The 27,889-nt window shown below is 36.2% G+C and overlaps 3 protein-coding genes across 5 annotated transcripts; all 3 read right to left on the bottom strand.

Annotated features, from left to right (window-relative positions):
* Positions 1-4: 4 nt before the first annotated feature.
* Positions 5-8,860, bottom strand: nudc (nudC nuclear distribution protein). The gene is made up of 9 exons (XM_039681199.2): positions 8,669-8,860; positions 8,088-8,165; positions 7,145-7,357; positions 4,124-4,198; positions 3,909-4,022; positions 2,490-2,684; positions 2,338-2,421; positions 2,060-2,178; positions 5-271 (listed from the first exon to the last, which is right to left on the bottom strand). Exons 1-9 carry the CDS (start codon positions 8,741-8,743, stop codon positions 220-222), a joined length of 1,005 nt encoding a protein of 334 aa, XP_039537133.2. The 5' UTR covers positions 8,744-8,860; the 3' UTR covers positions 5-219.
* Positions 8,861-12,213: 3,353 nt separating this feature from the next.
* kdf1b (keratinocyte differentiation factor 1b) lies at positions 12,214-19,022 on the bottom strand. Of its 3 annotated transcripts, none has more exons than XM_039681130.2 (4): positions 18,936-19,022; positions 17,163-18,092; positions 16,270-16,338; positions 12,214-13,926 (listed from the first exon to the last, which is right to left on the bottom strand). In XM_039681130.2, the coding sequence occupies exons 2-4, from the start codon at positions 18,013-18,015 to the stop codon at positions 13,847-13,849; spliced, it is 1,002 nt and encodes a 333-aa protein (XP_039537064.2). In that variant the 5' UTR covers positions 18,016-18,092; positions 18,936-19,022; the 3' UTR covers positions 12,214-13,846. The 3 variants fall into 3 exon arrangements, with proteins under 3 accessions (XP_039537064.2, XP_039537065.2, XP_039537066.2); XM_039681131.2 differs by having other exon boundaries at positions 17,163-18,118; positions 18,936-19,001; XM_039681132.2 differs by lacking the exon at positions 18,936-19,022 and adding an exon at positions 18,747-18,919.
* Positions 19,023-19,460: 438 nt separating this feature from the next.
* Positions 19,461-22,547, bottom strand: LOC120485370 (uncharacterized). The gene is made up of 5 exons (XM_039681129.2): positions 22,444-22,547; positions 22,303-22,355; positions 20,789-22,222; positions 20,573-20,716; positions 19,461-19,664 (listed from the first exon to the last, which is right to left on the bottom strand). Exons 1-4 carry the CDS (start codon positions 22,464-22,466, stop codon positions 20,613-20,615), a joined length of 1,614 nt encoding a protein of 537 aa, XP_039537063.2. The 5' UTR covers positions 22,467-22,547; the 3' UTR covers positions 19,461-19,664; positions 20,573-20,612.
* Between the last annotated feature and the right edge of the window lie 5,342 nt (positions 22,548-27,889).

Here is a 27,889-nt window from a genome sequence, read left to right as displayed (position 1 = left end):
CAGGCAAGGTTTCAACTGATTTATTTAAAAAACAAAAAGACAAAGAAGCAAGACACGATGTACGATACATCCCTCATCACAACATGGAAATTGTTAGTTGAACACTCGTACACCCCAAAACAAACTCACGTAACTGAACAGGTGAGCAGAAAAGGAGGGTAAACTTGGGTCACATGTACAGTGATGATCATTCAGAGGTTCATGCAGCGAAAACGGCTCTCAGCTGAACTTGGCTTTAGAGAAGTCCATCTCAGGATGCTGAGACATAAACCTGCAGAGAGAAGAAAATTCATGCATTCAGAAGAGAAACACACAGAACAGATTTATTTACATGACCGTTCAAAAGGTTTGAGGTTATATATATATATATATACAGTGATGTGAATACGTTTTGGCCCCCATGCTAAAGTTGCCTAAAAAGAGGAATAAAAAATCATCTTTTGGATATTGATCTTAATGCCTTAATTAGAAAAATGAGGAAAACTCCAACCTTTAAGGACACCAATTTTCTTTGTGAATGAATAATGTATCATAAATAAATAAATATTTTTCCTTAAAATACAGGGTGCATAAGTCAGGGCACCCCTATGTTAAATTCCCATAGAGTCAGGCAGATTTTTATTTTTAAAAGCCAGTTATTTCATATATATAAACCAACTTATCGCGAGATTAAAAAAAGATTGGTTAATGGAAACACCGTCATTTCGCAATAGTTTTTTATCGACATTTGGAAATATCGTAAAAGTTTTGCGCAAATCTGTAATGGAAACACGCCTACTGACTGAGAACATGTCAATCATGATGTCAGAGCGCCGTTATTTTATCATCACATAACTAACTAAAAACAAACTTATTTTAAAAAACGAACACTTGAAATTACATCAACGTGATAGAAACTACAGTAAATGACAGAAACTATCTGTGGAAAAAGGATATGTGAAGTGTAATTTAATTGTTTAGTTGGTCTCGCGTCCCATTGAATAACATGGGGAGGCGGGGGTTATGAGCTATACTAGGACCGGCCACAGGGGGGCGATCGAGACGTTTTGGCTTCACTTTTGAGGGCTTGTGCGGCACGCTTGGTCTGGACGGGAGGTCCAAACGTACGGAGGCATATTGCATTCACTTGAAGAAAAAAAATCTACCCTGTTTTTCTGAATTAATGAGTTAATTTTTCATGAGAAAAAAAAATTGCTCTGTTTTTCAGAATTAATGAGTTAATTTTTCATGAGAAAAAAAATTTTTTTGCTCTGTTTTTCTGAATTAACGAGTTAATTTTTCATGAGAAATTTTTTTTTGCTCTGTTTTTCTGAATTAATGAGTTAATTTTTCATGAGAAAAAAAGTTTTTCTGTTTTTCTGAATTAATGAGTAAATTTTTCATGAGAATTTTTTTTTTTGCTCTGTTTTTCTGAATTAATGAGTTAATTTTTCATGAGAAAATATTTTTTTCTCTGTTTTTCTAAATTAATGAGTTAATTTTTCATGAGAATTTTTTTTTTGCTCTGTTTTTCTGAATTAATGAGTTAATTTTTCATGAGAAAATATTTTTTTCTCTGTTTTTCTGAATTAATGAGTTAATTTTTCGTGAGAAAAAAAGTTTTTGCTCTGTTTTTCTGAATTAACTCGTTAATTCAGAAAAACAGAGCAAAAAAAAAAATCCATGAAAAATAACTCATTAATTCAGAAAAACAGAGCAAAATATTTTTTTTTTCTCATGAAAAATTAACTCATTAATTCAGAAAAACAGAGCAAAAACTTTTTTCTCATGAAAAATTAACTTGTTAATTCAGAAAAACAGAGTAGATTTTTTTTTCTTCAAGTGAATGCAATACGCCTCCGTAGAAGCAAAAGGTCTCTGTTTTTAAAGTAAATGGAGCCTAACTCAGGGGGAGTTTTAAAATGAGCCTATTTCCAAAAAAAGTGGAAGTGGAAAAAAGGTTTCCAAAAAAAGTGGGGTATCCCTTTAAAGAGAGAATCATGAGGGTTTCTCACTGACATTATTCCAGTTTTATTTATTTATTTATTTCTGGTAGCACCACATGACTTAGTATTCTTACTTCTTCAGGATATCCTGCTTCTTCTGCTCTTCAGAGGTGGGCAGCCCCATGGACTTCTGCCTCTGATCATACATCATCTTCTCCACCATACTGCGCGTCTCACCGTCCAAATCCGACAGCTGAACAGATCCCATTTAAAAACACAGCGTGGGATTCATCATTTTGTCTTGTAATAATTTAATATTTATTAGACTACTTCAAGCTTGGACATGCTGTTTGAAATCAGCCCTTGATGAAAAAAACAAACAAACAAAGGACATACAGTAGTTTCCTCTTACCTTGGAGTTCTCTGGGCAAATCTTCTTGGTGTTGATTTCAGGGTCTGTGGCCACCAACCTGCCCCACCACTCCATTTTGTTTATCTGGAATCAACGTGCGTCATTAATCATCCGGGCCAATCACAAACTAAAACAAATGCTCTCATCCAAACCTTCTCAAAATGGATGGTGACCACTTTCCCATCCTCTATGAGCCAAGAGCTCTCCTCCACTTTCACATCGTTGCACAGCTGTCCGTCAATCACAGGCGGGTGACCCTTCAAGCCGACCTTCAGGGAACGCCGCTGTATGTCCACGACCACATCCTTGCCCTTCAGACGGAAGTTCACATCGAAGGGCACAACCAGCTGCGAGAGTTCAGATATTAGGGTCTTTTTTCATGCAAGACATTATTTTTTGCAAAGATTCATTCTCATTACCTTAATTGAAAATGTTACCATGCTTCATGTAAAATCTGATATTTTTGTAATCTGTTTATTTAACATTATTTAGTGCAGTGTTTCCCATCTGGAATTATAAAAGAAGGGAGCGGCATGGCTAAGGAATTGTGTGCAGTAGGGCTGGGTATTGACACAAATTTCACAATTCGATTCGATTTCGATTCACAAGCTTGCAATTCGATCTCGATTCAATATTGATTATTTTGGATATCAGTTGCAATAAATGGCAAATTTTCTCAAGGGAATCAAATCTCTTAACTAATGCTGTAAACTATGGGAGTCTAGTTGTAGCCTATAGGCTTCATTAGCCTAATATGAAGGTGTTTTGTAGCTATACAAACACTTAAATTACACTTTTATTTATTTTTATAATAATAAGATTATATGAAATATAAACATTTAAATGGTGGCTGTCATAAAAACTTGCCAGATTTAATCAAATATGCATTAAATATTGAAGAACATTAAGATTATAATGCACATGTAATATGGTGTATATATTTATCAAAATGCTCCTCTCTAGAGTTATTTTCTCTAGCTGACTAACGAGTTTATGTGGGTTTTCTGAGGTAAATATGACGATACATTGATTATAAGCTGTTTAACTGACGTCTTTCCACGGTTAAAAAACGCTGATTGAGCGAATCAATGTGACATGATCCGGATTTGGATAAGTTGTACTCTATCTTTAACACACTTTCAGATGCTCGTTCATGTTTAACTGGTATTATTAAGCCGGAAGAGAGATCAGCGCTGCTGCTTCTCCAGAGCGATCTCACGCCACAGCGACAAAACGCTATTTATGTTTTTGACTTTCTAAAGAAAATGGACGTAATTTGAAAATTGAGACTTTGTTTCATATCAATAGTAACAAACGAAGATTATTGCGACACAATGATCCATTCATTCAAATGAAACAGGATGACTAATCGATTCTTGAGATTTAAGAATCGATATCGGTTCGTAAAAATGAGAATCGATTAATATCGAGAAGCCCCCAGCCCTAGTGTACAGTAGTGTTGTTTTTGGCGGCCTGTTTTAATTCTAGTTTTAGTCTAGCAACACTAGTGTACAGTTAACAGACTTGCAAAAAAAACTCTCTGATTGACTGACTGACTCTGTTCAACTCACATCCACTTCAGACAGGGTCTGAGTCCACCGGTAGTTTGAAAGGTCGGCTCCATTTCCAGCATTGGGCTTTATCTTGCCTTTGTCCTTTTCATCTTCTTCTCCTTCTGAGTCCGACTGACACACACACACACACACACAAAGTGAGCATTAGACATTTATGAAGAGCTGCTCAAAACTACATCACTTCAGTTTTCACTAGTATATTTAATACTTACCCCTTTTGCTTTCTCTGATGTTTCGGCATCTGTTTTCTCGGCTACTCCAGAATCTTTCTTTTCTTCATGTTGTGTCTGAGAAATGGTGAAAGTTACTCACGTTTGATGCTTACATGGTGTTAAAGGATTAGCTCAAACCTCAAACCTCAAAATAAATCACCCCAATGCCATCCAAGATATCCATGTCTTTCTTTTCTCAGAGAAAGAGAAAATAAGTTTGAGGAAAACATTTCTGAATTTAATGGACTACAATGGACATCAATGTTCATCAAAGTCCAAATCAATGCAGTTTCAAAGGTTAAAGGTCTCACAACCGGCTGTGCACAATCGCATCTGAGGAATAGGGTCTTATCTAGCAAAACGTCATTTTCTACACACACACACAAAAAATCATTAAAATAAATTATATATATATACTTTTTAGCTACAAGTGTTCGATGAGATTTAAACACACGGGCTTAAAAAAAATAAAAACGCAAAAATTCAGTATTTTCCTCAAAAAGTGTATTTTCTCTTCCACTGAGGAAAGAAAGACATGGATATCTTGGATGGCATTGGGGCGAGTAAATTGTTAGGGCATTTTCATTTTAAGGTGAACTAATCCTTTAAAGGGCTACTTCAAAAATGCTAATCACTCTCAAACCCATTAATCTTCTAAACAAGTTTCCTTATAAATACCTTGATTTTTGTTTTAGAAGATTAACCAGTCTTATAGATTGGGAGAAAATGTGGACAGAATTTTTATTTTTGGGTGATCCGTTGTAAAAGTATTTGGTTTAAGCATATTTGGTATTAGATAAGGTTTCACAGCTAGGCCCAAACTAAAATATTTGATCTGTTTTAACTAATGTAAGTGCCATTGTTTTGACTCTAGATGCACACTAGCACTGTTTTTTTTCTAAGGCACATTCATAAAAGGTACTAAATGCCCTAATTGAACTAAGACCTAATCCTGTCTTAATCTAAGCCCCATCTATGAAAGCAGGCCAAACAGTATTAAAAAAAATATATATTATTTATTTTAGCTGACGCTTTAATCACAATTGCTATATGCGTCCGAGGTCGCATGCCTCTAGAGCAGTGGTTCCCAACCTTTTTTTGTCTGTGACCCCCTTTTTCCCAAGAAAATATTTTAAGGCCCCCCCTTCACATTTAACCCTCCTGTTATCCTCAAATCTGATAACACTTTTTACCCTCTGGGGTCAATTTGACCCCAGTAATTTAAACCTCCACAATATGTTTATTTTTTTTACAAAGGTTTGTTTCAGTTAATGTATGTCTTTGTTGATTACTTAAGTAACGTTTTAAGTTGACATCCACCCACCACCCCCCTCCCCACCCCACCTAACCCCACCTAACCCCTTATACATCCAGAATACCCATTGCACGACTATGGACAAATTTACAAATCAACATAAAATCTTACTGATTTGACCTAAAATTGGAAAAGTATAAATACATCTGGGGTTTTATTTGTTTTATAATGTTTCTTAGTATAGATTTATGCAATCTATGACATTTGGAAAGAAAAACTATTTATTTTATCAAGGATAGTAACACGAGTTATGTTTGGGGTCAATCTCACAAAAATTATGTTTTCTCCTCCCCCATGGCATGGGAAACATCAAATTTCTCACAAAAATGATGTTTTCCCCTCCCCAATGCACAGGAAAGAATTATTAGTTATCTTGAGAATTATGTCACATGTCATGTGAACTACTAGTAGTTCTCGCAATATTACAGATATGGTTATGTTTGGTTAGAGCCCTAAAACAGAGGGACGTTTTTTGAAAATGACATTGAATATGTAAAATTACAATGAACATTATAAATTCAAATTATAACATGTTATAATGACCTCAATATAACAACCCAAAACAAATGTGTGTGAAATTTTAATATTTCTTCTGTTTTATTATACAACTAAAAGAGCCTGGGGTCAAATTGACCCCAAGGAACACCGATGCTACAAAATTTGTACAGGACTTTGAAAAAAATATTAGCAGGTTAATTTTATGTTTACAGAGTTGTCCCCATTAAATTAGGAAAAGTCATTCAATTTGAAGCAAAAAAATAAAAAATAAATTATGTTTTTACAGACGTTAAACATTGAATGGGGTCAAATTGACCCCAAGGATAAGAGGAGGGTTAATGAAATTATCGCTATTGTAAGCTTGCAGCAAGGATAACAAAATGTTTTTTTTTTTTCAAACAAACGGCATGTTTATGCACAAATAAAAGCCTATAATATTGAAAATACAATGACTAAAACATCAGTAGGCCCTTAGGAGAACCATCAGTAAGCCTAGGAGAAGCCTATTAATTGGCCTTATTTGAAATGCAAAACTAAAAATATTCACACTGGTGTTTAGGTTAAAAAAAAAGAATATCTGCTATTAAATGACTGTTATCTGGGGCCTCAATACTTGCATGTTATCTGTGAGGCTTTATCAATGTGAGGCTTTATTTTTACGCTTTTGGCACAATAGCGAGCGATAATAAACTTGCATTTATTAACAGAATAATGCGTCTTTCGGAAAGAACGGTGTAGCCGGAACTACTTCTCTCCGTGTACGTCTATGACGAGTCAAGCAGGTACTGTAGTACTCCGTAGCGATCTGAACCAGTGTAAAATAGTCCCAATGTAAACACTTATTATAGGTGTACCATAGTGGTTCAGGATAAGACAAAAACACAGATTGGAAAATGGATTCATGATGAACTCACTCATTATATACATTTTGTAAATTTTGAACAAAAAAAAAGTTAAGGACTTTTATTTAATGCTCATTGCTCAAACCTTCAAAATATGCCGCGACCCCCCACAGAGCTCTCTGAGGCCCCCTTGTGGGCCGCGACCCCCCTGTTGGGACACATTGGTGTCTCACAGTGGATTCGAACCTGGGTCTCTCACACCAAAGGCATGTGTCTTATCCACTGCGCCATCAGCACCCCACCACCAGAACATTAAGCATATAAACAGGGCATAAAAGAGTTTTAATGGTTTAAAAAGGCTCTCACTTGATTTAATTGTGACTGGAGTCTCTCGGCCTCCTCATCAGTGAGTTCTTTGATTCTCGGCTCCTCTGCAACCGGTTTCTTCTGTTTCTCCTCTTCCTTCAGTCTGGCAGCTCGGTCAGCCTTCTCTTTCTTCTCTTTCTCTTGTCTGGACTGTTTGTCTTTCTGAACTTTGAGGGCGAGCTGATTGTGATGAGCAAACACCTCTTTAACCAGCTATAGGACAAGTGAAAAGAAAGCCAAAATATAAAAGTACAATCAGCATTTGTTCATCATTAAACAAAAAGTTATATAAAGATGGCATTGGTTTCTTATTATAATAAAAAAATGTGAATAACATCAAATTTAATCTTATGCCAAAAAAAATAAATAAATAAAAATAATAAAAATATCCAAATTCAACAAGTATAAAAAACAATTTGTATATATTACACACACACATAAATATATAATGGCAGAATTGCGCTCTCACACTAATTTGTGGTTAAGTAAATCTGGCCCTTAGTCGTGTAAATCATTATTTTTAAAATAATTCATGTGTCCTCGTAATCTTTAATCACTTCCTTTCCCTCCGGCAATGACATCTCTTCTCTGATGACGTGTTTTTCAGCACAGACTCACATTAGATCACAGCAATAGCAAACCAAGCACAACCATCCGATCGATTCCTAAAGATCCCCTGACATGGGGTTATTTTATGTTTCCTGGGTTGCCTTTAAAATGCTAGTATGTTTTTTTTAGATCAAAAATAGTCATAATTTATAAATAAAAGGCATTTTTCCTAGCCTGATTTGAACGCTCTGTTTGAAGGGATTCAGCGTAATGGCCACTGCTGTGATTGGCTGATTTTAAGGTGCAAAAAGACACAGCCAATGATTCTCAAATATAAATATAGCAGACATGACTTCAGATAAATCTTAGTTAGTACAACTGACAGTCAAGAGACCTTCTCTGGGGCTCCAGGCTCTCCTCCCGAAAAGAAATCAGTTTTCCTCCTCAGAAAACTGAAGAATGTGTTCACCAGCTGTCAACAAAAACAATGAAGAAGAAATGAGAAGACAAAGAAGTGATACTCAACTAGAAAGACTACAAGCCACTAATGTTTACTGGAATAGCATATCATAGAACATCAGGTTTAATGGGTTTAATGGTAATTCTTATAAGATATATGCCAAAATAACACCTTCACACAGTCCTTTTTGATATGTAATGGTTTCAAAACCTAGTGAACTGCCTAACTAGACAGCATTTTGACATCCTGGGACATTTACACTTAAAGACAGTCTAGTATCTGACTAGGTTTTAAAACTAAAACATGTTCTTTACATATTACAACATTCTATACAACCCTATATAATTAGTGCATGTATAAACAATGTGCTGCTTGCCAAGCCAACACTAATAGCAGCCAAATACTCTTTAACTAATGTTTATACAGATGTCTTTTTTATAAGAGCCAGTCATCGTGCATCAGTTAGCTCGGCTGCTAGCATACAGCTGCATCATGTGTTGACATATTCATATTACCTCCTGCACTCCTCCTTCATGCTGCTGCGCCATAGCGAGCAACATCCCGTCGAATTTCTCCTCATCATCGCCCATTTTACTATTTACTAGAGATAGAAGATTAAAGAACTACAGTTTGATGTGTGATGCTAAAAACCACGCGAACACCGGTGTGTTTCCTAGACTTCCTAGATACAAGGACCGCCCACATTATGTTTAGGACCAATCAGATCACAAACACTTGAAGGACAAACGCGCAAACCAATTAGATGACAGTGTCGAAAGCTGTAGCGGGTGAGGCAGGGCAGCTCCTAAAGATGAGGCCCGAGGACCTTTATATCGCAGTCAGAACTTTCTAGAGACCACTAATAGAAGAATAATACATACAGTTTTGAGATTGCACACGATAACACAAGAACTAGACTTTTGGTTTCTAAAAAATACTGATAGGGCTACCTGATTATTTCATAATTATTATTTAATTATTTGTTGTTGTTTTTTTAAATTAATAACTGTTTACTTGTTTTTAATAATCTTTGAAATTAATGTTAATAGTTTTAGCTGTGGTATTATATGGAATCGAGAATTGTTAAATTTCAGAAGCTATCTAAAATTTGGGGTGTCAACATTTATTTTATACATGGGTCTATCTCTGATTTTGACAGAGGATAGGTGCGTTCATGTGCTATGGCAATTATGGTAAATAAATACCAAAAGCCGACGTGGAAATGCACATGAACACATTTCCAATGTTGGAAACTAGTTAGTAGAATATTTTGATGGACGTGTTGCCGAGATGAGATAACCTTTGACCATTTCAAAATGGCGGAGAGCACTGCGAGAATGGTAAAATATACAGACATATTATAATAATATAATAATAATACGTTTTATTTATAACGCACTTTTCATCCAAGGATCTCAAAGTGCTACAGGTTAAAAACAATAAAAGATAAACAGTTCTTTAAAAAGAGAGGGGAAAAAAAGAAAAAAAACTAAAGAAAAAATAACATCTAAAGGGTATCAAAAGCTTTGCTAAAAAGGAATGTCATATTATTTACCTTTTGAGTTTTGATAAATCATTTTCTTGATCAGTTTTAGTTAAATAACAGGTCTGGATCTCCATCTTTTTACCACATTACGACTACAAATGCACTTGAACGCAACACACTGGTAAATACCATTTCACAAGTGGAAAATATCCTATTTTCCATAAATCACCTGAATGTTGGACCACCTGTAAACAGCTTCTAAAGTAACTGGATGAGACAATATGTTTGCACGTGAGCCACTTTCATAATTGTGTATAATATCGGCTCATTAGCTGTCCCATTTTGTTCAGACTTGTTTCTTTTACTGTCTATGTGTTTTACGGACACCGTAAGTTTGAGATGAAATGCACTTTGTTATTTAAAGCTGCACTGTAACTTTTGGCCCTCTAGCGGTTAATATAGTCAACTGCATGAGTCTTGCAGAACATTGTTTTGATTGTGTTTTGGCCTTATGGTTTCGGCTCTGGTCCTCCATGTGAAGTGTGAGTGTCATCACTCTATCTTCTTTCTGATTAGAGATAAATGACATGTTGAAACTGTACCCGGTTAGCGTGAACAGGCCTTTGGCTTTGGAAAATGTGCAGCAACTCTTCTCTATTTAGCACCAATATGAAGGAAGTGTTGTTATTCCCCATCCATGACAAGAGCTTGTCAAACCTGTTGCATTTGTTTGCAGAGCTCCGTTTTATATGAGGAGACATAAATCATATATTCAGGCTTATAGTACTGCACAAACACACCTTAATTCAACTAATTAAAATGTTAATTACTTATATTTTTCATGTAAATAACTTTTCTCAGATATGTGTATAAATACACACAAAAAGCATGAAGTCTCAGTATTGTACTGGCACTATCAGGTATGACAAGCTTCAGTAGTTTCGATGGTGGCTAAACCATAGATGAGTCATAAAACATCAACAGGAACATCCTGGATATAAGTACGTTTGACAAACACTCAAATGACCCTGTTTTCCCCTGTCAGACTCCAAAAACCCCTGGAGGCGGCTTCGTTAAACAAGGGTGGATTGATGTTAAACTGATACAGCAGCGAAAGTATTCAGGGCAAATACACCCGGTGTTATAAGGAAATAAGTCCAAGCAAAAAGATCATAACTAATCACGCCTGGACTTATTTGATATTGAGCCAATCGCAGACAGAATCAAACACAATCATTTATAAATGATTGACTTTGTGCTTGTTTCACATAAGACATAATTTAATTACAACCACATAACCAAGACTGTGGTCTATACAGGCAGATCTGTAACCCACACGGACCTCAGGGTTATTGAAGGTCTTGTGGCTGTGGTTTATGGGCCGCTTGAACGAGCTTAAGAGTCAAGAAAGTGAATGGATTTTTGTGAGCAAGAGGGTTATAGACACAGATTTATAGGCTACCAATGAGTAGTGCACAAAACAAAGGCACAAACGTCGTGATGAAAAATATATTAGTAGCCCTCAAACCGTATTCGCTTTATAGCCCTTAATCCTGTAATTGTGGACAAATGTGGGCACAGAGGACTTTTATTTATTATACATGTTATATCACTGTCTTCGATAAAGTTTCGTCTATCCATTTATGGTGTTTTTTTTTATTTCGGGGGTATTTTTGAATTTGTTTACTTCAAAAAGTACCATATTTTCTATGTAAATTATGCTTATTTTTCTGTTTTATTTTATTAACTGCATTAAAATATCATTCCTAAAGCTAAAGCTAAAGATGAAGTGACTTTGCTGTCACCTGGTGTCTTATTTTAGGATGCTCTAAATTACAGTTTTCCCCCATTCATTTCTATGGGTGCCCATTTTTGACCCAAATACAAGATTAAGGAGTTTGTTTTTCACCCACTTAACATTGTAGAATTGAGTCAAAAAAAAAAAAAGTGTGTTCAGGAGGCAAACTTAGGAAAAGTAGCCAAGTCTTGTAGCGCTCAGATCAAGGGGAGTATTTTTAAAAAATAAATCAAAACTATTTTGCCCAGAATACAGTTTTAGGGTTATAATGCCTTTGTAAATACTACAACAGTGTATCTCGCAGCTGGCTGTGCATCTTACGGTAAATTCTTGGATAAACACCAAACAAGGTGGATGACGTATTAAAACAAATCTTCCGTCACACTGACTGATAGTTCAAATATGCATTGTCTTGCGGTAAACCCCTTTAAAACGTTTAACTTAGTGCCTGAAGGGTTCATGAATACTAATCCAATTGATCACAGGCAAGCGTGTTTCCTGCCTTGCCATAAGTCTAAGTCTAATAAATAAAAAATAAATAAAAAAAAGTGACTGAGTGAATATGCAATGTATGCCAAATGCAAGTTTTTGTTGACTCACTATTCCTCTGCCCTTTCTCCTTAAGTAAATATCACTTTCTGCTTTACAATTTCCTGTAATTCTCTGGGGGTTTTATGGTTTCGGTGTACGTAGCGTGCTGTATAGCAGCTTAACTGGAGCATTTCCAAACTGAATGTGACACTGTGTCCTATAAACAGCACGTTGACATATTTCCGGCATGTATAAGAGATTTATTTTTATTTGCATACTTAACATGCATTACAGTAAGGTGTGAATGATTTCTGTGTTGAACACAGTGCATTTTCTCAATTCTGATGATGTCAGCTGTCTTCACTGAAGGCACAAGCAAATATTTTAATTTAGCTAGCGTACAATTTTTACCAATTTTTTTTTTTTAGCAAAACAAGCATCCTATAACCCATTAAATACATATCTTATAAAATCCATGTTTACCAAGCAACAAAGATTTAAAAAAATGATTATCACTAAAGCAACTCTAAGGATCTTACATAAGAGATTGATTTTTCCTAAAAATAACTCTTGCAACAATGACATTCACATTCACATTAAGATATACATTGAATTTAAACAAGTAACCAATTAAATGCTATCCTAGACTTCGCATATGGCAAGTGAAGTGCATATATACTTTCTTTGTACATTTAAATAATCTTCACATAGTCAAACCTTCACTGAAGAGCCAACATTTGACTAATACATTCCTCATCTTAACAAATAAGCAATAGTTCACTATTTTTATATTTAAAATAGGGCTGTGCAAAAATTAATTGCGATTAATCTTATCCAAAATAAAAGTCTGTGTTTTTATATTATATATTTGTGTGTGTTGTATATAATTATTTTGTATATATAAATACCTATGCATGCATGTATATATTTAAGAATTATTTGCACTTAAATTCTGTATATATATATATATATATATATATATATATATACACACATACATAATCTATATTATATAAATATTTTATATATGAATAACACATTTTCTTAAATATATACATGCATGTGTGTGAATTTATATATATATATACAAAATAATTATATACAGCATACACAAATATATTATGTAAACACAGACTTTTATTTTGGATGTGATTAATTGCAATTAATTTTTGCACAGCCCTAATTTAAAAAAAAAGTCTTTATTTATTAACCCTCATGTTGCTGCACATCCTTTCAGTGCACCATGAAAGGTGACATTTTTAAGGATATTCAGGCCAATCTTTGGGGACTCATCATGACTCGTTCCCTATATTACAAGTCTTCAAAAGTACTTTTTTCTTGTATGTGTATCATCAACGCCATTGCTTTTTGATGCGTTTCAAGTAAGAAGGAAAACTGGCATGAGGGTGAATAAATTATGACTGAATCTTTGAATGAAGTAACTTTTTAAAAGGCAGAGTTAAATCATGCTACAGTTTGCTTTGGCAATATTGTGCTATTTTACACATTCATGCCAATAAAGCTAATTTGAATTTGAATTTACACAGTATATGCCCATCTATTGGCTATAAAGAGGTCACATTGTTTTCCATTCTTCATTCTCAGGAAGTCAAGCTAAATGTGTTTGCTGGACAGCAACATTAAGATACTTCACATATCCATCACAAGAGTCCAAAGAACAAAAATGTGACGTAGAAGCATAAATACAACTACCTCTTCAGATATGTTAACTGCCCATGAAATCACAATTTTCAGGGGTCTACTTCTAAAATCATCCACTGACTCCAAGCCAGAGGACACATTTTTCAAAGAGATGAAATATTCAAAGTTTAAGGACATTTGGAAATAAAAAAAGATGTATGATCTGAAGGAAAACTCTCACGCCCGTATGCCGCTGGGTAGTAAGGGACTGTCCGATGTGATCGGCACACCAGTTTCCTGGAAACTCCGAGAAAATGCTGTTTGGGAAAAGAGAGAGATTCAAATTAAAGCAAATAAACATGCAATTTGATCAAGTTTCTTTATGGGATTCGAGAAATACAATTTTCATTGATCTTTTAAAATTAAAAAGTGTCCAATCTACCCTAAAAGAATACTATAACTTTACAAACCCGAAACATCCACTTCATTGGGGGAACAAACTATTTTAACGATGTCTTTACTATGACGTTGCTGTCTAATTTCATCAAAAATTTCTTAATTTTGTTTCTGAAAATGAATGAAGGCCTTACAGGTTTGGAAATGACATAAGAGAAAGTAAATAATGACAGAATTTTCATTTTTGGGTGTTCCAGCTGTGTCTCTCAGCCACTGCTCTGCATATTGTTTTATTAATTTGTTTATTTTATAAACAACTCTTTCACAATATAATGTGTTTTTACTAGAGATAGTTGAAGGATGGAGCACCAAAAACATTGTTCACACTTATGCATATTCTTTCTTTAAAGGGACAGTTCACTTTGAAATTAATTTTTTGATGTTTTATCTTACCTCAAGGGCATCCAAGATGTAGTGTCTTTGTTTCCACAGTATTTTCAATTTTGATATTTTAAGGGAAAAACAATATAAATACTGTTGGTTTTCTCACACAAACCGCTCGTTTCGTGTCTTAGGCCATCAATGTGTACTTGCATTTACGAGTCATTAAATCATGTGTAATTTGGACTTCTCTGTGCTGCTCTTTGAGGTGGTGACCATAGACCTCCATTATATGACTGACAGACACGAACGGTTTGATCTAAAAATATAAAAATACTATGGAAACAAAGACACCTACATCTTGGATGCCCTTGAGGTAAGATAAAACATATCAAAAAATAATTTCAAAGTGAACTATCCCTTTAAGTGGATTATTTCCGTAATAAAAACCCCTTTAAAAAAATTGGTAAAGTGTACTGAAAGGTTCACTTGACCGAAAACCCACAGCCTGTGAACAAACATCTCATTGCATTTGCATCTCATTTCACAAGTAAGGAGGATATTTACATAACCTTAAAAGAACAAAACAAAAACAAGTAGTTTATATTTTGAGGGGGGATGTGATTATGTGATTATAAGTGTCTGGTGAACGATAAACTACAAATGATAAACTATGACATGGCCATTCTGAAGTAATAAATGTGTGCTCTAAGAACGACATGCTGAAAGTTATTATATTCTCAACTTCATGTTCCCACAAATGTTTATATAATGCCATAAAGGCAAAACAATCCAGCTATTGCTTGCCAACAATGTAGAGCATGAAAACAACATCAAGCAAAGTGAGAGGGAAGAGTAAACAACCACTGATGAGGAAAAGAGAGACATTCAAATTCAGAGGAGTGTAACCGATCAGATGGCTTCCAGACAAGAGAGCATTGTTTGTGACAATGTGGTGGGTTACATCACAAACCCCTCAAACTCTCTCAGCACACACCCCTCTCCTTCTCCCAGAGCGGATTCGGGCACTCAACAGCCTTTAATTCAGGCAGGGAGAGGCTCACAGCACAGATACGCTAACACACGACAGCGCTGCTAGCTAACTAAATTAGCATGAGGTTAAGCCAAGGTCTTTGCTTAGTTTTATGCAAAACAAACTGTGGGTGAGTCTCATGAAAGACCAGGTCACATAGCTCCCCAAAATCAAAAGAAAGAAAGAAGGAAAAAAAACATAGATTTTTCGCACTGCAGTATTATTTTAATACTAAAATAATAATAAATAAATTAAATATTAACATTACTGTAAAATACATTATTAACATTGTACACTAATGTTCAAAAGTTTAGGGTTGCTTAAAGATTTTATACAAATGTTTTTAATTTAAGTTGATGCATTTATTTGATAATATAAACAGTAATATTGTGAAATATCATTACAATTTATGTGAATATATTTAACAATGAAATTTATTCCTGTGATGGCAAAACTGAATTTTCACTTGAATCTTGAAGTTTCACATGATCCTTCAGAAATCACTCTAATATGATGATTTGCTGCTCAAGAAACAAATTCTATTATTATCAATGTTGAAAACAGTCAATATTTTTGTGAAAACACAGTGATATTTTTTTTAGAAAAGCTTTTGTAACATTATAAACGTCTTCACTTATTAATTTAATGCATCCTTGCCAAGTAAATGCATTAATATCTATAAAAACAAAAACAAAGCAACAACTTTTGAACAGTACTGTATTACAGTACAGAACTGTATTATTTTAATATCTTTAAGATTGATTTTGGGGTGAAATACATTCTAGAGATATTTTTGCATTGCCGTAATCAGGTTTTTGTGTCAGTTCATAAAATCAAATTCACTACTCACACTGGTTACTGTTGTTGCGTAACTTCCTGGCTTCTATGTCATCGGACCTCTCCGTGGAAATCTGCAACTCTAAACAGAGAATAAAATAGTTTAGTCGGCATGAAACGGAAGCTGCGATAATCTTTTCTTCCCAATTGTGATAAATGAAGCTTCTCGGATATGAAAAAATTTTGGAACTGGTTCATTATTATTTCGATTAAAGATCATGAGGGCACATTAACAATAAAAAAAATACATAATGATGTCATGTGCATGGACAAATCATTTATAATCAGTGTTGGGTGTAACTAATTACTAAGTAACTAGTTACTGTAATTTAATTACTTTTCCCTTGAAAATGTAAAGTAATTGATTACTCTTCATTAATCTGTAATTTAATTACAGATGTAAATACTGTGTATAGATCAATCCGATCTCACAGCGATTCATATGCATTTTATGAGGTGTCTAAATCGCACTCGTACAAATTCGTATGAATTATTGTAAAATATGTATGAAAAAAGTGTGAAATGTCATGAGATCAGACATAAAACATCAAAATATATTGTCTAATGTTAAAAAGTATGTTTTTATAATGTAACCTTCTCCACCTTGGTCTGTTTAAGGATAATTCATGCTATTTTATAGTATTTATTTGAAGGAATTAAAATATGGGATTTTGAAAGTAATTAGTAATTAAAAGTAATTAAATACTTTTTAGAGAGAGTAATTAGTACAGTAATCTAATTACACTGTTGAAGAGGTAATTAGTAACTAGTAATTAATTACTTTTTTAGAGTAACTTACCCAACACTGTCATGATGACTTTAAAATTTGCAAGAGGCCGAATGAGACGCCATATATTTCAGGACTAGACATTGAGCAAAAGAAAGAGAAATGTTGTTTGCACTCACTTCCATCACTCATGGAATTGAAGCTGCTCTTTTGGCTGTTCTTTTTGCTGTTCCAGGTGTCATTCCCACTGTCCCGCTGCAGCTCCTGCGGACGAATTTGCGGCTTCTTCTTACTCTTGCGCGTGCTGATGCGAACAATCTCTCGCACGAGCCTGCACTCGGCCTCCTTCTCCTCCATGTTGTGTTCCTGCACGATATCCGAGATCAGTTGACTGATCTCCCGGGAACGCCGCAGGAACATGGAGTCCGAGGTGCACTTGGCCAGCTCGTTGATCTCAAACTCGGAGAAGACCTCCATAAGCTTCCGGGTGATGAGCGTGTCCACGTCTTCTGTCTCGTTGCCATTGATAAAGTCATCGTCCTGTAAGCTACTGAAGTAGACTGGACTGTCCATCTCTAATTTCGAAGTGGAAAACGACACACACTCCTCATCCTCTTCAATGACGGATGTGTCCACCTTGACACCACCAATACAGACGTCGGGGTAGAAGCCATTCTCAACCTGTGGAGGACTTGACACGATCTCCACCGGTGCGTTAGGAGCTGTGCTCGAAATGAGACAAGGCAAGCGCCGACATACACGGTACAATCCACAAGTCAACACGCTACAAAAAAGCTTCCTGCAGCTCACCACGGACGCACAAGGTCCGCACACACACGTCCCCGAAACGGGCTCTTCTTTGGCAGGGAGAAAGCTTACCGTCTCCGGCCCAGTCGTATTTCCATTAGCGTCCTTGTTGACTTTGTGCCTCACTCCAATTTGCTGGATCTCAACCTCCACGGGGTCGACAGATCGTTCTCGGTATGGCCCTTCATCTATGGGACCACTGGTCCAGGACGGGGTGCTCTCCATAGGGACCACACTCGGCCCAGACCGTCCTCTGCTGGCTGCTTTTGCAGTTACCTGATGCTGGACTGTGGCCTCAGGGTCTGTTAAAAAAAACAAAAACAGAAAACTGGGAGAGGGAAGAGAGTTTTACATTACACCATCAGTCTCGGTAGCAAAACTGAAGCACACACTGTCCCAAATTTCCTTTAGATATGTAAACAAACCAGTTTAAAAACTGTATGTGTTTGCTGTTGTCATTGTTAATAAGATAGCGAAAGCAAAACGTTCACCTACACCATCAACACATAGAATCCAAATGTTCTTGTTGTCACATAAAGCCTTTTGAAAGTTAAAAATATCTATATTTTGTTGTAGACTACTAATTTTTGTTCTACTTCTGGAACAATTCAACTTTTAAAAGCAGCCTTAGTCTAAGTTAAATTGAAAACATACTTATTTCCAACTTAAATGTAATACAAATTAAATCACAGCAGAATAGACAATTAAATCTTTGTGAAGCAGAGTCATATTACATCCAATAATATAGGCTATCTAGGCCGCCATTGATTATTTACAGATTCCGAAAAGATACAAAGTTCGCAATGTCCCTAAACAAACATACCGCATTTATCTTTCAAAATTAATTCAAATGAACGATACGAGATTTTAACTAGCAAACCTACTATGTAAAACAGGGTGTACAACATCAGGACATCTTGAGTAACATTAAAACTACAAACTGTTCGTTTACTCACACCATATGGGGGAAATGTCGAAGTCTGAGGCGATTCTTCCGGAAGTCCGGAGAGCTCAAAAAGGTTAACGTTACTCGATTTAAATTCACTATTAGTCCACAAATATTTAGCCGGTTTTCATTCAATTGGCCTCAAACTGTCATTAAAAAGAGTAAAAGGAGAATAATTTGACCGGGATGCTCGTCTTACCTGCTTCAATAAACACGCAGATCTCGCAGACTACCTGATTCTACAGGTACATCAGGACATGGACACTAGTGACGTCACTTGAAGAGTCTAACCCATTGTTTCATTGACTGTAAATTAGATTTAATAAAAAAACGTGTACACGTAGGCCTATATTTAAACAAGCCAAAGTTTTAACCCTCGAGGAATTTTGAATTGGATTATTAATCTACATTTTACTGAGGTAAATAAACGCACCGCTGAGATTTTTTAAACCAACAGATGGCGTCAATGCTCCTCTACAGTGGAGCTGCTGCTCGATCTACAGCCAATTTTACCATACCAAACTCTTTACTCACTGGCATTTCTGCGGTATTCAACAGCTACTGATGATGCTGTAATCAAACAAAAACAAACCAATTTCTTCCGTTTAGTGTAATAGCTACAAGCAGCTGGTCTCAGTCTCTGACTAGGCATAAGGAACTCCAAACATGCCTATTCATTTGTGAAGTCACATTTAAACAAATAATAACACAGCATTAAACGGACTGTGGGTTTAAAGTCTTTAATATGAAATGTACAGTCCTCACAGGTGGTGAATCAAGAGTCATAAATTGCCAAGACAGTTTCTTGTGTCCACAGTTTCTATGATCACTGAACAGCAACGCACTGGATCAGTCAGAGCATCCTATAGTCCTTGCAGAGACCAGAGCATGATGACTGACAGTCTCCCCAACACACACCTAATCAAGACTGCAAGAAATTGAAAAACCATTAGTGAACAATGAAAAGTATGCTATTTAAAAAATAAATATCAATGCTGTGGGCATTTTCTACAGGAGACACATCGAATACCCCAATGACCTACTACAGCTGCCAAAAAGTATTATTACATCATGTTTCACATTATATTTCATCAATATTGCTGTGGTATTGAGATGTGAAATTTCACATACAACTGGACTAAATTGAAATCGTGACTGAATTGTGAAGTCCATCTGTAAAGTTTTGAAAATGTAGCATTCAGCAGTTTGAAATAATCGCATTATTCAGTTTCACAACAATAATAAAATAGTGGTCATAGTACACTGCATGTATGAAGTGAACCACAATCACATTCTGAATCTGAACATAGCCACAAACATCCTGAATTACAATTGCCCACTACATGAAGTAAAGACAGATTGCTGGGATGCTGTTAATGCTGAAATAACTATATCACTTTTGGACTACAGTATTGCTTGCAGAGTGCAGATCACTTCCTGCACTGTTAGACCTTACCAGGTTTTTTACAGTAAAATACTGGCAACACTGTTGCCAGTAATTTACTGTAAAAATACACTAAAACTCAAGTTAACTAAAAAAAAAAAGTACAACTTATTAGTTTTAGTGCATTTTTACAACACCGTTGCCAGTAATTTACTGTAAAAATGCACTAAAACTCAAGTTAACTAAAAAAAAAAAAATACAACTTATTAGTTTTAGTGCATTTTTACAACACTGTTGCCAGTAATTTACTGTAAAAATGCACTAAAACGAGTTAACTAAAAAAAATATTAGTTTTAGTGCATTTTTACAACAGTGTTGCCAGTATTTTACTGTAAAAAACCTGGTAAGGTCTAACAGTGTGGTAAACACCAAAACAGAGCAATTGTACTCACTTTATGGCAGATGTAAAGAACTGCCTCTAGATGGAGGGGTTCACATCCTGCCCTGTTGACCAAGACCCGCAGGGCTGTTTTGGGTCCCCTCACATTTAGGAGCGGTGGGATCAAGCCTGTTAACTTGAGGCTGGTTTTGTTGAGCTGTGGCAGAAGGAAAAATATTTTATGACTGAAAATCATTTGAGATTATGACTGCGGTGCACTTGAGCAAACCTTGTCTGTAGTTGCTGGGAAGTACAGGAAGAATCCGTCGGACGGGACCTTGGCCAAACTCACGTGGAGGGGCATTCATATGCCGAGCGTAATCTGGATTTCCTTGAGATGCAGTGAATTGGCTCTTGACTTCTTTGGAACCAAAATATTGAGGAGATGAACCAATAGGTGTGTGTACATTTTGACCTTGCCTCTGGCCCACAGAACATGGAGGGGAACTTTGGAAAGAACCCCTACAAACACCACCAGAAGCCCCTCGGTTCTGAGAAGTACCAAAGCTGCTTGTGGGTGGTTTATTAGGGCGAACATGGACTGTATTGATCTTATTAGCTCCAGCAATATTGGGGTTAGAGGCACTGAATCCAAATTCACTTCTAGAAGGCTTTGAAAGCCTAGAGTTTGGTTTGTGTGATGTCCCACTCACAGAAGAGAAGGAAAAGCTAGGGTTAACTTTGGGTTTATTGGATTCTGGAGTACTTTGAACATTTGTAGGACCCTGCATTATCCTGATAGCTCCAGAACTGGCAATCGAGGACTTTGCCACGTTATGTTGAGCCCAACTTTGAGAGGGGTACGTGGGATTGTAGTTTTGACTAGGCTGACCATTGAAATTGTAGGTCTGCTGGAATTTGGAGTGAGGTGGTAACTTGTTTCGAAGTACCTCACCAGAGCTGCTAATTGAAGATCGATCAACATGGTCTCTACAGGTATTTTGGGAAGGTTTTCTCAGCTCAGGGCCTCTCATTGAGTAGTGAAGAGGTTCATTCCATGACTTGCCCTGATTACTGGCAGTCAAAGCTGTAGAGGTCTGACTGGCCTGATAGGGGTCATCATGACCTTGAGCACTTCCTCTATCCTGAGCTATAAAGATTGGCCCCAAGCTAACAACTGAAGACTTGACTTCACTACCAGAGAGTTTTCTTGGATTTATACTTGAATACAAAGGTGTTCCCCTCTGGAATGGGCCATAACTGCTACTGGCTGTCTGGACTTTGTTAGTACTTTGTCTCCACTTAGATAAACCATGCTGAGATCCAGATGTTCCAGTATTCCAGGGTTTTAAGAGCTGAGGTTGAGTTCTCATTAAGGTGGACCCACCCTGATATGAAGTAGAAGCAAGTCGGCCACTAGGCTGGACATTTTTGAAGGCATCAGTTGCTGTACGAGAGCCATAATGAACAGAGGGTTGTCCAAAACCTGACAAGTCATATTTTGGAACAGAAGCGGAAGGATTAAAGTCAACCATATTTTCTTGATTGTTTCTTTCAACTGGAGTCTGACAAGATTTTATATTTGAGCCTGGAACTAATCTCCCTTTATGAGAAATATAACTTCCATGGGCAGAACGGTAGGCAGGGTCATTCTGACTTCCCACCTCAGGGACATTCACTGGGAAACTACTGGCTTTTTGCACATTAGCAGTTGGCATGCTCCCTGTTGAAACAAATAAAAAGTACACAAACAGCATGAGACTGCAATGTTTCAGATAAATATCTGAAGTGTGTTAGGCCTACCTTCATAATTCCCCAAACAGGTTACACAAGCAGGAAACAAGGCAAAGAGAACTCTGGGAAAGAAAAGCAAGGCAGCCATTTGGTAAAGCGATGTACAGGTTCAGACACACACACACAAAAAAACTTAATTTCAGAGCTCACCTTAAGCAGTATCTGGAGCCCATTGTTAAATAAGGCAGCACCAGTCTAATAACAGCAACTTCTGTTAAACTCTCCTGACTTGATGATAGTTTGACAAGAAGCTCAATTGGAATCTCTTATACACCCCACTCCTTACCTTCAGCCAATCGGCAATCAAGATTCCTGCATGTTGCAGCTGTTAACAATAATCACTTGAATGATATGAACAGAGCCCGTCTAACGGAGATCCTATGAGCCCCGTTGTGTATCATCTTGGTTGCAGTTCCATTAGAATTCCACTGGAGGTGATCATGAGCGAGTGCAGAATGAATGGGAGTCTATGGGGCTAAACGGCTAAATGTGTCTCTTTCACCTGCTTGTCGTTAAATCAACATAGATTTTATTGTTGATTCCGCAAGTTCAATATAGATTATAGGCCAAAAGTCAAATGAACGAGTACTTATGTCCTTTTGATTTCTTACAGGTTAGGCCGTTGTTGGCCGGAGCAGGCTAGCATTCTGCTATTGTGTGACGTCATCACATTTTTGAACAGATTTTTAGAACAGATAAGTAAACTTAAAAATGCAATTTTCAGCTGAGTGTATTTTCTCAGCCCTCCCTTTTGAACGCAACTTTCAAATTACTTGACAAAAAATTATATCCTGAGAAAAGTGGATTTCTGTGGGTGAAACCCTATTGACTCCCATTCATTCTGCACTCGACCGCGAGCGCCCCCGCATGGACAGAGACGCGTTACTGCAGCCAGTGCCAATTCTCTTCAATTAGACATTCTCTGATATGAATGATATCCCTGCCTGCCAATTAAAAGAATATAATAATAATAATAATAATAATAATAACTAATTTCAAAATGTTTTGACAGGTAATATATGGTTAAAATAAAACATTTTCAACAAAATATTATTTATTTTATTACACAGCTAAATTGAGCTAAAGATGTTAGGCTATACCAATGGCAATCATGTTTAAGCGTTAGATCTGAAGGAAATTGCTGACCATTTATATCTGATCAGTGAATTTCCATGTCAGTTTTTTAGATTTTCATCACTGAGCTCACATCAATAAAACACAATCCCTTGCCTTACCTTTTCCATGTGCTGAACTTGGTAGAAAAAGGAGAGTTGATATCATGCATCATATTTATATGGACAACTATAGCATTTTGTGTTAAAGTTCAGATTGCAAAATATTCATTTTGCTCCACATCCGCTATATTATAAAGCGAGTGCTTTCGGAGAGGGAGCTTTACTGACATGAGGTTTCATACCTTAAAGGGACACTTCACCCATTTGCATTCAGCTTTGTATCTTTAGAAACCCAGTCATATTTTTGTGAATGGTTTATTCCCTTATTTTCCCCTGAGATGCATGGGAGAAATAAGGATTTAAGTGTTCCTGCTTTTTATGACGTAAAAACCTTCCCTCACACCCACACGCATACACAAACCACTCTGACAGTTTCCCATTCCCACCAGTGCATATTTGATAGATAGGGATCATTACTGTCATTCATGCAGTCAGCAGGAAGGAGAAGCATTTGTCTCCTGATACCAGGTCCGTTAAGAGGTGAGGAGATCTGTCAAACCGTCCTACTTTTCCTTGGCATGTCATTTTATCCTTTACATTGTCCCTCATTTATTCCTCCAACCAGCGGTGAAGAGGGAATGCTGGAACTGAGTAAGTTCCTCTATTAACAGAATACCAGCTCTTCACCTGCCATTATTGATAGTGATGCAACTGTGTGACCTTTACATGGAGCTGTGATTAAGAGTCAAGGTTGCGATAAAATGTATGAAAATAACTTGGTGACTGTTCGTATATGACACTTTCTGCTTTCTGTAGAAAATAATCGATGAAATAATGTCTGTTTCCTGTAAAGATCTGTTTAGAAACAAATGAAAAAGGACTTTTTTTCTTGCTAGCATCATCAGAAATCATTATAGTGACAAATAAAGTGACTCGGTATGGAAACAATGAATAGAAATGATTTTTTTTTCAACTGCAACGAGCCTCATTAATCAGAAAACATGTATCCAGGAAAACACACTCTGTCGTGCTCTGAATCCTTTGTTTTATCTGGCACTTATGAGGACGTCTTTGAAAATAAGCTCCAGTAATGGCTAGCCACACTTTGCAAGTTTCATCGTCAGCAGATTCTCCTTAGCAAGCAGTGACACACAGGAGAGAACGTCCCATTGTGAGGTGTAGTGTGAATCTATTCATCATCGGACAATGAAGGATTCTTTCTTATTATAAAACTTGGACTAGATATTGTATTTCCCATCTTACATTCTGCACCACCACCACTATACAGATCTGAATTTTAGACAATTTAATCTTTAATCTTTAAATTAATCTTACTAAAACATGTTTAGGTCATATGTCAACCTAACAAATCGTATTAAACTTTTTTTTCCATTTCATTATCAAATATGTGTCCAGGTTTTTTTAACCCCAAAACCGTATTCTGGACAAAATAGTTTTGATTTATTTTTAAAAAAATACTTCCCTTGATCTGAGCGGTTTCCTAAGTTTGCCTCCAGAACACACACATTTTTTTTTTTTGACTCAATTCTACAATGTTAAGTGGGTGAAAAAAAAAACTCCGTAATCTTGTATTAGGTTCAAAAATGGGCACCCATAGAAATGAATGGGAAAAACTGTAATTTAGAGCATTGTAAAATAAGCCAAAATAAGACACCAGGTGACGGCAAAGTCACTTCATTTTTAGGTTTTAGCTCTGAGAACTTATTGGAATGCTATTTTAATATAGTTAAAAAAAATAAAACATAAAAATAAGCATCATTTACATAGAAAATATGGTACTTTTTGAAGTAAACAAATTAAAAAAAAAACAAAAAAAACACCATAAATGGATAGACAAAACTTTATGGAAGACAGTGATATAACATTTATAATAAATAAAAAGTCCTCTGTGCCCACATTTGTCCACAATTACAGGATTAAGGGCTATAAAGTGAAGACGGTTTGAGGGCTACAAGAATTTTTATTGTATTTCTCATCATTCACTTTGGAGATTCTCACTGTAACTCTTGTTTGGAGACTGGGTATGGTTGTAACATTTTTTATTAGTTATTTTAAGCCAGTCCATTCAAAATGTCATTCCAATTAGTAACAAGTGTCAGCTATTAAATGTAACAAACAGAATATTAGTGGTTTAGTTTCAAACATGTTGAGTAAAATGTTACAATTCACACTAAGGTTGGTTGTAACACAATGAGGGCCCTCCAGAACTGAGTTAATAGGCAATGTTTTCAGAATTGAGAAATGTTTTGTAAGAGACTGATATTAAACTGATACTGCAGTATCAACACCATGTACATTTGGCAGGAACTTTCACCTGTAAAAGTAATGGGCGTTAGTATCCGGACAACCTGCACTACTCAGTTTAGCCAATCACAGTAATGTCAACCCTCTTCTCTGCAAGATGTCAAGTATTACAAATTGCAGGATGAATAGTTTCATAATTGTTCAAATAAAAAAAGTAGATTGTCTAGTAGCTAGAATATCTAAAGCTTATTAAAATTGCCATTAATATACAGAACACATTGATGCTCATACTTTTATATTATATTAAGTCTGAGATGATCCACTGGTATGCTGTTACAATTTATTGATCTTAGTTAATATCATGTCTCTCATTGACAGGAGGGAACAGTAAAATCAAAATCCGAGTCCGCCATGAGTCAGCAGTGGGCCAGATGGTGTCTTCCCTTTGGAAGTATCTGCCCTCTGACCTCTAGAACGTTCTCCACACACCAGCCAATCACATACAGCCATCCCTGGCTTGGCACTTAAAACCCCCCTCCTGCTCAGGCATCTGGTCATCTTGAATAATGTACGTAATAACAATAACTTGAGTCATAATGGGCTTAATCCTCAGCGGGAACAAAAGGTCAGATTAACTAAAGAAAGATCCGCCCACCTCTCATCGTGATCTTCCGTCAAAAATCATTACCAATCGCTTTCCGTTTGACTAGCGCTCCCTGTACGACGGAAGCAATATTGTTCCAGAAAATCTTTAACTCGGATTGTTAGGAAATGGTCTCCTGTGTTCTCTTAAATGGTCAAGTGAGACTGATTAAACGAGGTTAGTAAATTGGATTCTCTGTTTGAGACATTCATCTGTTTTGCAGGTTTCGCTCACAGTATTAAATATGAAAATTTGGTTTTATCATCAATGGACATTCAAAAGAAACCATGTATTCTGATTATACAACGTTGCACTCTCAGAAAAAAAGGTACAAAAGCTGTCACTGGGGCTGTACCTTTTCAAAAACTACACTTTTGTACCCAAAGGCTGCATATTGGTACCTTAGTGGTACATATTAGCACCTAAAATGTACATATCAGCACCTCAAATGTATATTAGCACCTAAAATGTACATTTAGCACCTGAAATCTACATATTAGCACCTGAAATGTATATTAGCACCTAAAATGTACAAATTTCCACATAAAATGTACATATTAGCACCTAAAATGTACATATTTCCACCTAAAATGTAAATATTAGGACCTAAAATGTACATATTAGGACCTAAAATGTAAATATTAGCTTCTGAAATGGACATATTAGCACCTAAAATGTACATATTAGCACCTAAAATGTACATATTAACGCATAGAATGTACTTATTAGCACCTAAAATGTACTTCTTAGCACCTAAAATGTACTTATTAAAATGTACATATTAGCACCTGAAATCTACATATTAGCACCTGAAATGTAAATATTAGGACCTACCTGCTGCCTGTTTCTGAGGGAGTGGTTTCTAGACTCAGGAAGTCAACCGCTCATTCGAGGACAGAGCGCGGCTGACAATAAAGGTGAAGTTTATGAAAAATAAGACTTTTTAAAAACGAAAAACCACGAATACATGTTATATCGCACCCCATAAACACAATCATGCAAACAAAAAAAGCAGTAAACCACCCCTTTAATTCTTTCCCCATGGATGCACACTTAGGATAGTTCTGTACAGATTGTAATATGATTGTAAATAAATGTGATTTTGACTCAAAATATACAATAGTCTGGACACTGCTTCAACTCCTGACATGGTGATAAAAGTATCATCCACTGTTACTCACATACCGGTATATATGCAATGTCATAACCGCTCCAATGGCACTTTATTCCCACAGAACTAAACAACGAGAAGTTTGCCAAGTCCTTCTGGTATAGGACTCACCAACACAAGAAACAAACCCACATAACAGCACCCACAGCTGGCCAGAGGGAAGGGAAAACCCATGGGATGATATAATTTCTGACTTTACTACATTAAGGGAATGCAGTATGGATGCATTCAGAGATCAGAGAGCTTTTCATGTTTGATGGCTCTTTTGTTGTTTGGGATGTCAGAGATAATATCCTATTGTTGAATGCAAGGTCACTGGGTTCAACATGCATTTGCTTTTAA

The sequence above is a fragment of the Pimephales promelas genome, chromosome 18 (genome assembly GCF_988280905.1).
Source record: "Pimephales promelas chromosome 18, fPimPro1.hap1.1, whole genome shotgun sequence".
Taxonomy (NCBI): Eukaryota; Metazoa; Chordata; class Actinopteri; order Cypriniformes; family Leuciscidae; genus Pimephales; species Pimephales promelas.
This window is presented reverse-complemented; position numbering and strand designations above follow the sequence as displayed.